At 33.7% G+C, this 16341-nt stretch overlaps 1 protein-coding gene across 1 annotated transcript in view; it reads left to right on the top strand.

Annotated features, from left to right (window-relative positions):
- The first annotated feature begins 1345 nt into the window (after nt 1-1345).
- The window catches only part of LOC105623959 (protein turtle-like), a 247436-nt gene continuing 232440 nt past the window's right edge, over nt 1346-16341 (top strand). Inside the window, exon 1 of the mRNA XM_012205328.1 lies at nt 1346-1463. Coding sequence (XP_012060718.1) covers nt 1346-1463 — 118 coding nt within the window. The remainder of the gene's footprint in view (nt 1464-16341) is intronic.

The following is a 16341-nucleotide window of genomic DNA, read 5'->3' as shown; positions in this document are numbered from 1 at the left end:
TAGTACAGAGTAGTAGTAGTAGTAGTAGTAGTAGTAGAGTAGAGAGTAGATGAGAGAGAGAGAGAGAGAATTTCGAATCATATTTATTCTTATAGTAATTCTGTCAAACTTGTTGGAAGAACATTTATCGTCAAAATTTTCGGAAAGGGCAAAATACTTGATAATATTTTTGATGTGTGTTGTTCAGAATGATCGATTGACTCTGGTTTTGAATCGTAGCCTGCCCTGATAAACCGTCGATCGCTGTTAATCCGATATCGTAGTACGCGCCAAACGCAGTGAAATTAACAATAAACGCGTCACGCGTTATCAAACGTGGTTGTTGCTGCTAAATGCCAGCTACACGTGTCGATGCTATCGCGGCGTGAAATTTCACTGAAAACGATTCGAATAAAAACGTTACCATCTAGAAATGTGAAATTCCATAGATATCTGTAGTTGAAGTTTTCAACGTCGTAAAATCTACTTTTCTTGAGCTATAAAAATAAATAACGATATCTTTTTAAGAAACAAAAAGCAAATATATTTGATATAAAATTTTATTGATTTAATAGATTTTAATAGCTCTGTGAGAGAGGAAACACTACTATGATAAATGTCTGCCTAGCTGACTTCCCCCCTCCCCCCCCCGCACTTAACCAAATCTTAATGAATAAATTATATGATAATGCGTGGAGGAGGGGTGGGAGGCAGTTAGGTAGACATCTATGATAATTATGAATGACATATGCGAAGTGAAAGACAGATATAGAATTTATATACAATTATAAATAGAAATCGGACCAATAAGAATAAATAAGGGAAAAATGTTACTCTATATGAGGTGAAATTTTTTATTATAAGTTCTTTGTACTGTTTTAAGATGCTTATTAAAATTATTAAATTGATCAATATAATTTATAATGTTATGTTCAGCTTTAGTTTATGACCGATATTTATGATCATTTCTTATATTTCAGATCTTCTAGATCTATAATACAGTCTTAAAATATCATGAACCAATCACAGAATTGCACTAGCATCTTAGAATATTATTTAAGATGATTTAATAAGAATGGAAAACTGGTCTATGATTGCGTTTCAAACCAAATTGGTGCGCAGTTTATAGAATTAAAAAATGTATAATCTAAAAAAAATTTGTAGTCTATGAATATGAATATGAATTATTAAGTGTCAAGATCTGCGACCAGAAATAGAATTTATATAGTTTTATAAATATAGTTTGTTTCACTTTTCTTTTATTAACAATAATTATTTATTGACAGGTTATTGTCTGAGAATCGAATGAAACGCGTACTACGTTAGGATGGTACGAGGGTGAAATCGCTAAGAGACGTTCGTCAGTATGCTGCGGATATTGATAGTGGTGACGTGCATCGAGATATCGACGCTCGTCAATGCACAGTCGAAAGGAACTACTTCTTTCGATAACGATGCGAACAGCGATGAACCTGAGCATCCGAGTGAGTACAAACATATTCCCCGAAATTTAAAAATATTAGATATATAAGATATATACACAAGAAGAAATGATATTTATCATCTTTTTCTCGTAACGAATATAAATTATATGCAAAAATGTTTTGATACGGTAACGAAATTATTTGTTGTTTTGCTGTTTGACTTGTCCATACATTGGCGTTATGCAAACTAATTATTTAGAGTACACGTACTTAGTAGTTTGACCGAATTTTGAACTACCTATGTGAGTGACGGTTAACTAGATATTGACAAATACGAGTTCAGCTTAGTTACTACACTAAAACCTGATTTAACTACGTAAATAATACCTGTCGAAGAAAGGTCATTTGATTCTCTAGTGAAAGGGTCTGTAGAAAAAACGAGTTGATTACAGAGAAATTCAAACATGCAAAGGACAATTTTGAAGTATCTAAAAATTTAACTAGATACTAATAGATAGATCGGAAAATAATTTTGTTGGATATTAAATAATTATGTAGGACAACAAATAAGATAAAAATATTCAGTGTTTAAAGTAAGAAAAAAGTAAAAAAAATGTTTAATGGGAATCAAGTGCGGTAATTAGTGCGCAAATATTTAAATTATAAACCTTTAATAATTGATCACTTATTTTGCTAAAATATTATCAGATTCTAAGTACAGTGATCAAAAACTATGAATTTTTTGAATTTCAATTTATTTTAAAGTCATTTTCAGTGGAATAAAATTAAATGAACAAGTAAAGCGACAAAACAAAGCAAGGTAACGTATTTTACTCATGTGAAAGTATGCAGAAGTTAAAGGCCAGCATCTCATTGTTCAAAGATTAAAAAATTTTCCTTGTCCATCAGAATTGGTTAGTTGGAAGAATCAGGAAAGCAATCAAGTATGTAGAACGCTTAAGCATAATGAGGAATATTGCAAAAAGTTTTGATATTCTAGTAACCAACTTGACATCCTACATAATTATTTTGATAGTCCAACAAAATTTTTTCGTATTTGTAACAAACTAAATTTTTACGTTAGTAAAACTTTTCCGTGTGTCGAGTCCGTTGGAGAACACGAATGTGTTTTTCTTTCCGGTGCGAGCGTTTGTATCTTTCCGCATTGCATTTTTCCATACATACATATGTGCATGCACAACGAATCGCCAAGTACAATTCGGTAAAATGGCCACAGAAACGCATTTCAGTGCAAGGACGCTTCCTTTCACCAATTTATGATACGGAAACCGGCCGTGGTGATGGCGGAACGTCGGGAGGGTAAACCACTCGTGGAAATTGCCGCGCGTGAGCACGGAACTTTTTTTAAATTTATTCGTATACCGCTTGCTGGCGAAATGAATATCAAGATTAACGTTCAAAGCCAGTGAAAAGAGTGAGGCATAGAGAAACGAGAGCGGAAGAACGATTCGCGCTAACTTCAACGGTGAACTTCGAAACATATCGAGATCGCAATTACCTGTCGCCCACCCACAACTGAAAATCGACGGCGAAAGTTGCGAAGATCGCACAGCGACCCTATATATAGTTGCTTTAAATTTCCATACTTCACTTTCGCGAAGTTCTCTCGAGAAGTTTGATGATCGCGTCGACAAGAGTGACACTTCTTCTACCCCGAGAGAGTAATTTTCCGTCTCTCATTTTATATACCGCGGGGCTCTCTAGGACGCAGTCAATTCGCTTTGAGTCGTATGAATATATTTTTTTTTATCGATGCTAAAGGATCTTTTATATCCTGTTTCCGCTTTGGCTTGTATTTTCTGTTTTAAATCTTTGAACGCACTTTTGTCCGGATAAAAAGGACGTGATATATTTTTTATTTTGATTGTCTACTCTTTATTTATTACAAATATTTATTTAAAAATCTCTTTCGTCGTTTACATGTGAAATAAATATTCAATTGAGTGAACTTTTTCAACTTGGAAGATTCTTAGTGTCTTTCATTAAAATTCATAAAATAATTAGTTAGAATAAGAGCAATACTAACGAATTATGAGGCCTCGCATGTCGACTGGCCGTTGAAAGTTTATACTGGCGAAAGCTTGGCGTACTTTATAAGTTCCGTGCACGAGGCCAAACTAATTAGATATGTATGAATAGCCCGAGCGTTCGTCGGGGACATATAATTAATGCGGCCCGCTGGCTAAGTGAGAAATTAATTATAATATGGAAATTGGAGTTGTGTATGTTCTCTCTCCTTCTCTTTCCCTAGCTCTCATACTTGTCTTCCCGTTCTTCTATTATTACACACTAAACTCTGACCAGTCTGGCCTCTCATGCAAGCTTCCATCTTTCGACGCAATAAAAGGAAGATTTCTCGACGCAGACGCAACCGCGCATGTTATACATCGTGCAACAACATATAACACTTATGCTCTCTTTTGAAGAAGAAAATCTCCTTTATGTATGATAAAACCATCAACTCCTTGAGACAAATTCATCGCTACATGTGACCGTCGACGTCGACACGAATGTCACGAAGAAAAGTTTCATACAATCTATTGTATAGTCAGAATTTAATTTTATCGCGTGATTCCGTCGCGTGTACTACGCGAAATTAAAATTGGCATAACTATCTTTTTATTTATCGTTTAAACAATTTAATCCTGAAAAGTAATTTGTAAAGTGTGTTATGATGAGAGCTTATTTTAACTAAATCTAAACGTACTAATTATCAGATTAGAGATCATGTAAATAATATAAAAAAATTATTTTTCTGCGTATTATGTATAATTTTTAGATAATTTCAGTTTTGTACTGGAGCATTAATTTGAAAGCGATAATTATACATATTTTTCTTGTAGATAAATATCGCTAAATCTAAATTAGATCTAATATGTTCTCTTATTTATTTTCATCGTTATCTGGCAGATACAGTCTACAAATGTATATGGAATTACGTACATATGTCTTTGGGAAACTGTTCGCTTTGTCATAAGCATATTGTACTTTCTGATTATTCAACGTTATGTAATAATGATGAACAAGCGGATTCATATTCTAGTTTCCTGCACGCTTTACATGTCTTCTCTCTCGAGGATATATCATCAAACAGAACATCAAATTTCAATATATAACAAAGTTATATTTGAGAGATAAATTGCATTTATATGCGTATAATAAATTTTTATATCTTAAATGATAAAATTGCTGACAAGTCCATACTTGGGAAATAAAAGAAAGAAACTTACTTTTTACATAAGAAAGCTTACGAAAATCCAAAATTTTATAAATCTTATTTTGAAAATAAGTTATTTAAATAAGTAAATTAGACATTAAATTAAAACAATATATAAATATTCTGAAAATTTGTTATAAAATTTTATATCTTATTTTTTAAAAAATTTATATTTTTTATATATATTTTTTAAAATTTTATATCTTCTTGATTACAATTATATAATAGTTAATGTAATTTATCACAGATCTATGATTTTGATCTTGTTGTCTTAAATACATAAAAATGTTCTTCGATAAAAACGTAGAATAAAACTAAAGAAATGAAAGAAATGAAAGAAATGGTGGAAAAACTATGGATACATTGTAATTTAAACTTGCGGTAGGTCGGCAAAGAGAGGATTTCGACCGGAATCGATTTATTTTATCGGTTAACTACAGGGGTTAACGATAATCTCGTTTCGTAGCTGAGCCCACAAGAGTTATCCTCGTCAATAAGGGGCAAGTTTCTAGCGAAGCAACTTCTACGGGCTACCTCAGTCGAAGTTAACGGTAATCTCATTGACGAGTCTGCGACACACACAGTCAGAATCCGTCCGATGAGTTCTGCAATTTTTGGAGTCAAAACCGCAACGTGCAAGAGTGCTATAGGATCTCTGCTTGTTAAGGAACTCATCATGAACGGAAGTATGTCTCTTCAGGATTTGCTATAATCTCTCACTGTCGATCCTTCAGTTCTTTTGAGAAATGCATACCTATTTAAATTTTGAATGTATATATTTTTAGCTTAAAGTCCCTGCATAATTATAAAAATATAATTATAAAAAAAATTAAGATATCAGAAAATTTAGAATTCGAAAGTAGTGCAAATGTAATGTATATTAGCACAACAGTGATTTTTAAGCTAAAAATCTTGTTTAAACAAAGTTTATTCAGAATAACATAATGAAGAGTTATTTTGCTTTCGAGTTGAATTTCTTGTGTCTTAAAATTTTATCTGTTTGTTTTTTAAATATGAAACTACGGAAAAGAGAGAAGCTTTGGCTCGAGAAGCTAGTGAATTTTATAACGGAACAACACAAGAAGCTCAAAATCTCATTTTCATACTTTGACTCTTAGGTGCGAAACTTATTCGATTAAAAGCTTGAGGCTCGAAGTCGCAAAAATGCATCGCGGTATTCGGTTCGCAAATCGAGGTCGCCGTGGTCAACAGGCCCCTCTCGCCTGTTAACGAGTTCGCGAGTTTGCTAAAGTCCCGTCTTGGGTAGCCTCAACAACGAGTTGGGGATTCCGCTTAACTCGTTGCTTTGGTAAACTCGAGGACACTTTGTTAAGCTTAATCTCCTTTCACGGTTATTGGGTTCCGCTCTTTACGAACAAAAGGACGCGAGGTTGTCAGAGGAGGACTTAAATCTTTCGGGATATACTGGATATGCTGACAGTTATATTGTACAGAACTACGCGGAAAATTCGTTCCGGATTTTATTAACTTCGCATACTTTTATGGAAATTGAAATAATCTCCATAGCAATATTTTCTTTGTATACTATTGTAGTAATTGAGAGATTCTTAGCAGAAAGATGGCGTTTCTTGCAGAGAATATAAAAGCGGCTTCACGCTTATTACTGGACGAGTGAATTTTCATGCAGATTCATTTAAATAAACCTTTCAGAGGTATATAAAAGGTCATAACGGTGCTATTTCGTTTTATATAGTTAACCATTCATATTCTATTCAAGATTGAATGACTGATTGAATCTTGAGAGAATATACGATTAGAAGAATGGATTTTTAATTATCTTTTCTAACGGAAAGCATCCCTTCGGGAAAAGAGATTTTAAATACTTTTTACGTCGTACTTAAGGCGCATCCTGGGAATATGGCATGCATAGCCATTATATTACCACGGTCTGACAGCCGGTAGCACGGTCTTAACGATTATCATCGTTTTAATAAAATTTTACTTCATCAGCATCTCATAAAAAGCGGTTAAGAAAGAAGTTTCTGCTATGAACGATGACACAAAAGAGCTAACTTGATAAAGGACGCCTTTGTGAGGCCAAACAGATGACGTGTAGGTGGTTAACATTGTACTCCAGAATTAAAAATTCACGTTTTTGTGCAGTTAAAATATATCAGTAAATAATTCTTTAAAAATTAGATTAATGAGAAATATGAAAATTATACAGGGGTCATGTAATTTTTCTTATTTAAAAATTAATTATTTTATATTTTTTGGATATTAATACAGTAATCGCTTTATGTTTCATTTATATTATGTACGCATATTTACTATGCAATTCGCCGTACTTCTTTTATACATTCAATATGGAGTCAGAGTAGAGAACAATTTAAATTATCCAATAACAACATACTGTTTTTGTGAAATCACGTAGATAGATAATGTATTATATTGGCATTTCCAAGATCGATATTCAACAAAACAACATCTTAAATAATAGCATATAAAAAGTATCATATTTTATATATACGCGAATTATTATATTCGGTCATTAATTTCAATACTTTTTTTTTTTTTTTCAAAAAAAGTCATTATCGTTTTTTCAAGTATTGGTAGAGAACGTAGAACATAGTAATATATAATATTGAATATATGGAATATAATAATATAGTAAAACACCCTATATAAAATTAAAATTATAACATATAATTTTATATAATGTTTATATAGAATAATTATTATATTATTCCATTAAATAATGTTTAATATGGAATTAATTAAAGAATATGATATTTTATAATTCTATTAAAGGCATTATGTTATACAATTTTATTTAAAAAATAATTTTTTCTCTATTTTGCATTGCGACCATTCGAAATAACGACGTATAAATATAACATATGGAAATGTTAGAAAGTATTCGATATTCTTGCAAGCTTTCCTGTTTAAAATGCATGTCCGAAAAAACGTTCATTGGCAAAAGCAAATACGTAAAAATCTCCAAAAATGTCACGATTCTCTGATACTGTCAAAAAATACAACGTCAGGAATCCGCAATAGAAATATCAATAGAATCGAAAAGTAGAAATAGCAATAGAAATATCTTGCCTATTGTGCATCTTTACTGTATGTATATTCTATTTACTCTATAATATGATATAAGTACTCTATAATACGATATATTTCGAATTGCGAGTCTCCGACTTGTCAAGCACACTCAATGTCGTGCACGAAAATCTCGCGGATTCCAAATGTGTGCGGATAGAAGAACAATAAAAGAGTGGTGCATTTACGTGCCGTAATTTAGGTCGAGGTGATACAGGTCCCGCGATAAATGCATGGCCCTTTAAGTGGTCGCCTCGTGGCGGCGCCAGAGTGAGAAGGATCCTCGTGGGGAACCTGATAGTGAAATACGGCGAAAAAATTGTCCCCACGAGGATGCCGCGAACGAACAGGCTCGATTCAGATAAAAATTTCCGACGTTTGTCACGCTTCTCTAATTAAAGGCGCCAGGATTAATGACGGCAATTTTCCGACGAAACCTCTCTGGGCCGATTGCTCTGTTTAACCATTCGAATTTCTTTCCCGCGTTCTCTGTGTTGTTCCGGAAGTTCTGGCTTACCAGGAACACAAATAGCGTTGGTCATCGTCGTTGTCCTTGTTGTTGTTTCGTCTGCCCAGCCACATTGCAACTTCGTCAGTAATTGCAATTGCACCGTTCTCTTAATCTTAACCACACTCATGCGTGGATAAACTTTTTGCTTTTACGTGGAAAGTAATCGAATGAGAAAGAAGAAGCTGAGGAAGAAAAAACGCGATCATGATGCATCGGTTAAATCAGTTGGCATAGTGGGGCAAATAATGTGGATATTGAACGGTGCTTTTTAATGATGTTACAAATTCTTTGTAACATTACGATTATTAGCAGAAACAAATAACTATTGTTTACTAATAACATATTAATGATTTGAGTTTTACTTTATGCTTTTATCGTGAGTAAATACAACAACTGATAACGCTCAACAGTATTTTTATTGATAAATATAAATGTATAAAAAACAATATTAATATTTCTTTCTGAATAATATTTAAATGTTTGCTATAGCAATAAAATTACGTGAGTGTGAATATTGTAATTATTGGATTATATAAAGTTTGCATATTAATTCAAATCGCACTTTAATAGTGCAAAATTGTATAAAAGTCAAAAATGCATAAATCTCGAAAAAATCCTTATTCTTTTTTAATATATCTCGATAATCAAATATTAAGATTAAAGCAAACTTTATCTAAAAGTTAACAAAAGAATATAGTTTATTACTTATTTTAATTGCTTAAAATTTGATTTTTTACAAAATATTTTATTTGTATACGATTACTCTTAATTTTGTCTTAGAAACTTTGTTTCTATCGCACATTTTTTTCAATTAAAAATCTCCTTTTGAGTAAATGAAAACACGGCATTTCCGACCATTCGGTAATGTTTTCAAGCGGATATGCAGTATTGAGAATCGTGTATGAGATAAAAAACAAAATAATTGAAATAGATTCCATTAATCGAGATTTTTTTGCGAAAGCACGTGAAAGATAATTTCCCAATAGCACTCATCGAGCTTTGCAACTTCATCAGCGATTTTCAGTACATTTGCGTAGGAGATTAAAGTTTTCTACTTGAATGGCGGATTGGATGGAATTGCCACGTAAAAAGGCGCACGGCCCTGTACATTTACAATCCAGCTAAGCAAAAAGGCCGCTTCAATTTAATCCGGACGGTTACGGACAATTTAACATTAATACTCAAGGGCTTCACCCTGAAAAAAGTTACGCCTATCGCTCTAGCAATAAATTAAACTTCTCGTTCTGCCATCGGCATAGGGCTTGTTAATTTTTGCATTCTCTTGTAACATTCAAACTATTTCTTATAACACGCGGGATACATATTTATCTATAGATACCTAGGGGAGTCGACAAGTAAGGAGACATTTGTCTTTTTTCACGTTATATATAGTTCAGAAACACCATTCGGACCATATGGACCACACATTTTATATATTTTATACGGTGAAGACATAAAATAGGAAATATTTTTCAGAATAAAAAATTTCGCGGATAAAGTGCTTTAAAATAGAAGATAATCAAATAAAAAAGAATGAGCTGATATAAATTTTTTATATCTTTATATTTTATATTTTATAGTTTTATGTCTGTTAAGCAGAAATCTATTAAGCCTATTTAGTCTACAGAAAAAAGTTTCTTTGTGCTTTTATTTCCTTTATTAACTTTCAACTATTTTCTCGTGGACAAGTTAACTGTAATGTTTTAATTTAATCCACATGTTAAAACTTCTCTGGCTATGACGATTGGACGAGATCAAAGTTACAGCTTTAGATTCGATGTGAAAATATTGCAGTCCTTAAAACTGATTCGCCATGGACGACCGCATTAGTGGTCGAATTTGTTAACATGATAATTTATTTAAATTTTTACGAAACGTAAATCCATTGGCAAACTCGCGGGTTTGTATGCGTTAAAACGACGCAGTCGGGTGTACTCGTTCTAAACGACGTTACGCGTGTTCCCGCATGATATTATCAGCCTTAGCCATCGCCGTGGTGGCATCTAATGACATTCGCCATGTCGCAAGACATACACTTGCAGCTAGTTTCCATCATAAATGGCCTTCGCACCGCGCACACCGAGTGCGGCGTGTCTTACACTCGTGGTTGTGCGCTCGGTTGTTCATTACGACGATCAGACGCCTCTAACGAGTGTTTAAACTAAGCTTGTTAACCAGCTACGGATGAGCAAAGGACCGCGTTGCAGTGACACGACCTATCAGATTTAAACGATCTCCTGATCTCCGACCTAAAAACCGCGATGCTTTTGGTTTCGCCATTCTCTCGTGTCCGCACCTTCGTTAAAAAAGCGTGACTTTCATGATTTTAAACTATGCTCGTTAACGACATTGGAAAACGGAGCACGTGAATGAAACAAAGATTCTTAGATATCCGTAAAACATTGCCTGCGTCATCTAATTTATTTCACTCAAATACATCTGTATCTCTTTATCACATTGTATGAATGTAATTTTATTCATATCTATATTATTTAATAGTATATTTAATAGTATATTTATATCTTATATACGTAATAGACAGGACTAAACCTAAGTACAACTAAACGGAGGTGATGATTCTTTGCAAAAATAAATTGAAATTGCAGAATAAACTTTTTTCGTCTGAGGTTCTATTTTCGAGAAAATCAAGTTTGGGAATTGCAAAATATGCACTTATAATGAACAAATGGCAAAATATTGTAAATGTTATCATGTTTACGTTACGTTTACATGACTTCATGAAGGATTAAAGAAGATGAAAATAAATAAATAAATAAAGGATTAAAGAAGATGAAAACAAACAACTGAAAACAAACAGTTAATTTTTTTATTTTATTAAGAGAGAAAAATTGCTCAAATAAAGCCTCGGACAAAAAAAGTTTATTTTGCAGTTTCGACTTTTGTACAAAGATCACCTTCCTCTTCTCGTCCAGTGTACTACAGGTTTGTCTTTATCTTGTATAAAGATAACACTTCAGGAAAATTAAGAAAATATTATAATGACTATAAAAAAATAAATATTGTACAATATAACAAATTGTTGAAAGTGCTCGTTAAATTTTAAATTAACGTAAATCTTGGTAAAAGTAAAAACTGATATTACAAGGGAAAATAACTTCCGTGAACGATGTGCTAACTACTTCAACAGTATTGTCATTATACTCTACAAGGTTTGTACATTATTTTACGTGATATTACAAGGATGAGTACTATAATGAGTACCTTGTTAAAGTTTCTATTGTTACAGAAGAAAAGCGTTTGCTTCGGCATAGATTACTGTTGCAAAGTTGACCTCTTGGTACACACGCTCGTCCGGAAATAAACGATTCATTTATAGCGAAGAACTTCAGAAAACAGGACTCATTTAACAAATTTTGCTCTACCATGATTGAGTTTCGTAGAGTTCGTAGCATGTTATGTCAGCAATCTAATGCAACTCGACTATTAGCTGAATGCCAGGCGCAGCTGGTGAACTCGGGAATCGCTTCCAGTGTCGGGCAAATATTCAAAGCTCAAATACGAACGTGATGGACTTAGCGTGACGAGAATTAATTATTATACATGTTGCATTACAATTATGTCGTATGCATGCATTTTGAATCGTAAAATATAAATAGTGAGGAATTTTTTAATGAAAAATAAAACGCTAACATTTTTGAAAAATTATTCAAATCATAAAAAGCATTCCAGTTTAAAAACGAGAAAGAATCAGTGCTAAGAGAAATAGTCGGCAAAATTTGTGAATCGCAAGAAGTGCTCTTCTCATGCCTTTGTGCTTAAAAAGTCGTCATCGTTCTCGAATCTGCACAGTGCGATCAATTCTTCTTTCTCTGCTTTGTGTGTATGATATTCTCTTTACATTCTATTCTATTCTTCTTTGATGTACTCGTGGACAGTGATATCGCCGCCGAGATCGGTGACCAGTGGTGGCGCTTTAGCGCTTCCAGTAGTTCCGGTCGAATCGACAATTCGCGCTGCGGTTTATGAATTACGAGACGTGATCCGCGCAAAGTGACAGACCGGAAACAGAGAAATAAAGATAGATAGATAAATAGAGAGAGAGAACTAGAGAAAGAGAACGAGAGGAGAAAAAGAGAATAGTCTGATGGGTGCAAGCGCGATGACGTACATCGTCAAAGAGTCTCGGACTAACTCGTAATTAATCGAGTTTCGCCCGCGGACGCACAGCGGACTATTCCCGCGAGCTGGTTTTCTATCGCCGTACTTTGTGCTCTGTGTTTTCCAAACCGAGTGCCAACCGGCTTTTAATTGATACATCCTGCTCGTTAGCCATACCTCCGGCTCTATCTCTTTGCTTCTCTTTCTCATTTTCATTGTTGTCTCAAGTGCTCCGGCAGAAAATCTTGTGTGTGTGTGTGTGTGTGTGTGTGTGTGTGTGTGTGTTGTGCGTGCTGCGCGCGCGCACACACACGCACACACACACACACACACACACATACACACCACTGTGATGGTCAGCTATTCATGCCACAATGATTTCTTTTGCTTAAATTTAGTTAATAAATCTCGGAAAGGTACAACAATCAAATAAATTATTAAAGTCTTGTAAATAAGCTCATATTTTCATATCGTATTTTATTTTTATGACATTTACAAAAAATATATTATTAATCTTTGAGTTTATGTTAGTTGATCATCGAAATTAATTTTAATTTATTATTTATATGTAAAAGAGATTTTTTTCTACTTGTTTTCTTGAATGTTTTTAAAATATCTAGTTGGATTAATTAGAATTCTTGTTGAAAATGAACGAATCAGAATTCTCTTAAATCTACTAGAATTCTTGTAACCGGAATTCGGATTGATATAATTAGAATTTTTTGATTCGTCCATCTTCAACCAAATATTTTTCTTGTGTGTAGAAATATGTATATAAGCAATCGATATATAATCTCTCGATAAGAGAGGTATTGCACTTGATACGAAAGAAGACAATTTTCAATAAAATTTAATGATACGGCTATTATTCCATTTCTCCTTTTCTCAATAATCATATTTCATATTTACGATCGCTATACTTTAATCGCGCAAAAGTCTCCTTCGCATTATTCTAAGTGTAAAGAACAGGAATTTAAGTAATTAAGCGCCGAGTTAAATCTTTCTCAAGAGGAAATCGGATTTAAATTACTCGCACGGACGCATTCGAATTACTCGCGCCAATATAATATTTCCCGATAATTACCTTTTCGTAAGACGCCCGCTGCCATCTAACACGAATACCGTGGATGATAAAGAGAATTTCCAGCGGAACTCGGACCGCAGTTCTTCGTAATTCGTCTCAAAGGTGATCGGCACGCTTTCGCTTCTTTCGCGAGGGAAACTTAGCTTGCACGTATATCTCCAGGCGGGGCACAGTAGTATAAGTCCACCAATGGATCGCCCCGAGGTGTCCGAAGTTTTAATTAATCGAGGGTACGGGCCTCGAGGTATTTTTATTAATTTTCCCTCAGCTCTCTCTCTCTCTCTCTCTTTCCTGCCCCTTTTTCTTTCTATAGTATCAGCGTTGTTCCGGACAACCTGGTCGAGTCAGCTCCAACCCTCTTTGGAGACTTGTAGAAGGATAATTGTGCCGAAGTTTTAACGGTGTACGCGCAAGTCTGGGCAAGATTACGATTATCTCGAGTAAACTTTCTACGTATCTCGAAATACGCGCGACGCAATCCACGAGCAAACGCGCTACCGCCACGTCGTGAGAATGAAAAAGGATGACTATTGCGATAATTCTGTAAATTATAGTACACTACGGGAGAGTGTACTTAACTGATTTTTCTCGCCAAATTATCGCGTTCTGCTACCGCGATGAGATAGATATATAGAGGTAAAACGAGGTAAAACTCGCGTTTCGAATTATAACATGGAGATCATTAGTTACAGGAAATGATCTTGATGAACTTTCGATGTTGACAAGTTTTGTATAAATTGGAAACCCGTTACAATTTGTGATAATTATGTAGCGCATGATTATAATGATTATGCCGACGATAATTTGGATTGGCTCTGAATATTAATGTGTGCATTATATGTATACGAGTTATAAATCGTGGAGTGAGATGAATGACGTGTAAGATAAGCGAACGACGTGTTCTGACCATTGCTACAATCTTCGACTGAATAGTTACTAAATTGCAGTTGCGAGTATCACGTTATTAGATTCACGAGTGGCAACCATTAAGATAACCGAGGCTCGTAATATTGCAATGGCGATTAATAACGATGATAGATTTGTCGTGGGATTTGAATCTATGACCACCCGAGCTGGAGCATGACGTTTCGTGCGATGTACATTTAACTATTTATGCAGCAACTGCTCTATTTTCTACTTTATAGACAGTGTAGAAAACGACAACGTAAAAAAGTTTTTGTAATATAACAATTATTTTAACATGACTCATCCTTTTAAAAAAGCTTTTATAAAGAACATATTGAATTCTTTTTGTTTATAAATTTTTATCTTGTTTCTCTTTAAAAATTGTGAGATATTTGAAACTATTTTATATATAGAAAGTACTTTATAAAAATATGTACAATAATAGAAAAAAATAAAACTACAAAATGATTTAAATTAAACTTTGAAGTTATAGAAAATGATGAAATATTTGGGTCATACAAGATAAATTAAATATGGAACGTCTATCTGTCAATTATAAAAATTAACATTGCAACTAAAAAAAGTTTTATCGTATCAATAAGATTTTAAAGTTCAATTTATTTTTCATTTTTTTTATTCTATAAAATAAAAAAATAAGATACGCGATAAGTGTAAATAAAGTGTAACGAAAGTAAAATGATGCTAATATTCGTATAAATAGTAAACATCAGTATTAATTAGAATTATGTAGAGTCTAAAAGCAAATGAAATGAATATGACATAACTTTGTCGTCAATCCATATCACGAATGTCTCGCATCGCGGGTATCAATCCGATAAATACGGAGAGTGTAACGGTATATGCATTGCGTGCAAATGAAACTTGCACGATGTCCTGGGATTTCCAACCTAATGCAGAGATTGCTGAGAAAAGATCGCATCGGATACTCGGAACAGTGCGGAATCGAAGGCATCGACAGGCATTTTATAGAACGAGTTATTACAGAAATATTAATATCTCAAAATCAATAAAGTGAATATTGAAATATTCTTATATTCGTAATAAGCTAGATGTTATCATTGAGATTAATTATTTATAATACATAGCTTTCAAACAAATTCTTATTTTATTGTCAAATAATAAATTTTAATGTTGCAATTAGGTATCATTAGAAAATTACATAAATATAGATAAAATATACAATATATTGTACGTGATGTTTAAAATCCTAAATACCTAATGGATGGAAGCGTAATAACGCTTATGACCTGCAGGCAATATTTGAAATTCATTATCGTTGTATAGCATCTGCTATGATTAATTGATTATAAATTAATATTTATGTAACTTGACGAAAAATGTGATATTACGAGATAATTTTGAAAACTCGAGCGAGATTGTACTTGTAATTCCCACTGACTTGACATTTACGGAGATCGTCGGTCGGAAATTCTGAATGTATCGGGAGAAATCCCAAAACGTTCGCCCGACGTATAATGCATTTCCTGCAATAATGGCTCTCAAATAATTTAGCCGCTTTAATAATGCGTCCATTAATATCGTTACTTTTATTATATTATCGCGCTCTGATTCAAGCCCGCACTCCGGTGCACGATATGCGCCACCCTTGGAACGATATTCCGTCCGTTTTTGAAAAATTCATGGATCCGGCTAATTGCGCGTTGGGCGAGTTTATTCCTCCTATTTCGCCGCGTTTCGCATAATAATTTGTCGTGACGCAGTCCCCAACGAGCGCGGCACTCGATGCAATTAGCTGGATTGCTAATTACGACTGTTTCTTTGTTGTGTCGCTTCGTTTTTCGGCCAAACTCATTTTCCGACCACATTGCGCCAACTAGATGATAGTAGAAAAATATAGATAAAACGTGAGATTGTTATTCAACCTATTTAGTTATTCTTGTAACTTTTCTTATATATATATATATTTCTCTCTCTCTCTCTCTCTCTCTCTCTCTCTCTCTCCTCTCTCTCTCTCTCTCTCTTCTTCTTACTT

This window comes from Atta cephalotes, assembly GCF_000143395.1.
Source record: "Atta cephalotes unplaced genomic scaffold scaffold00068, whole genome shotgun sequence".
Taxonomy (NCBI): domain Eukaryota; kingdom Metazoa; phylum Arthropoda; class Insecta; order Hymenoptera; family Formicidae; genus Atta; species Atta cephalotes.
Note: the sequence above shows the minus strand (reverse complement) of the source record. Positions and strands in the feature narration are given on the sequence as shown.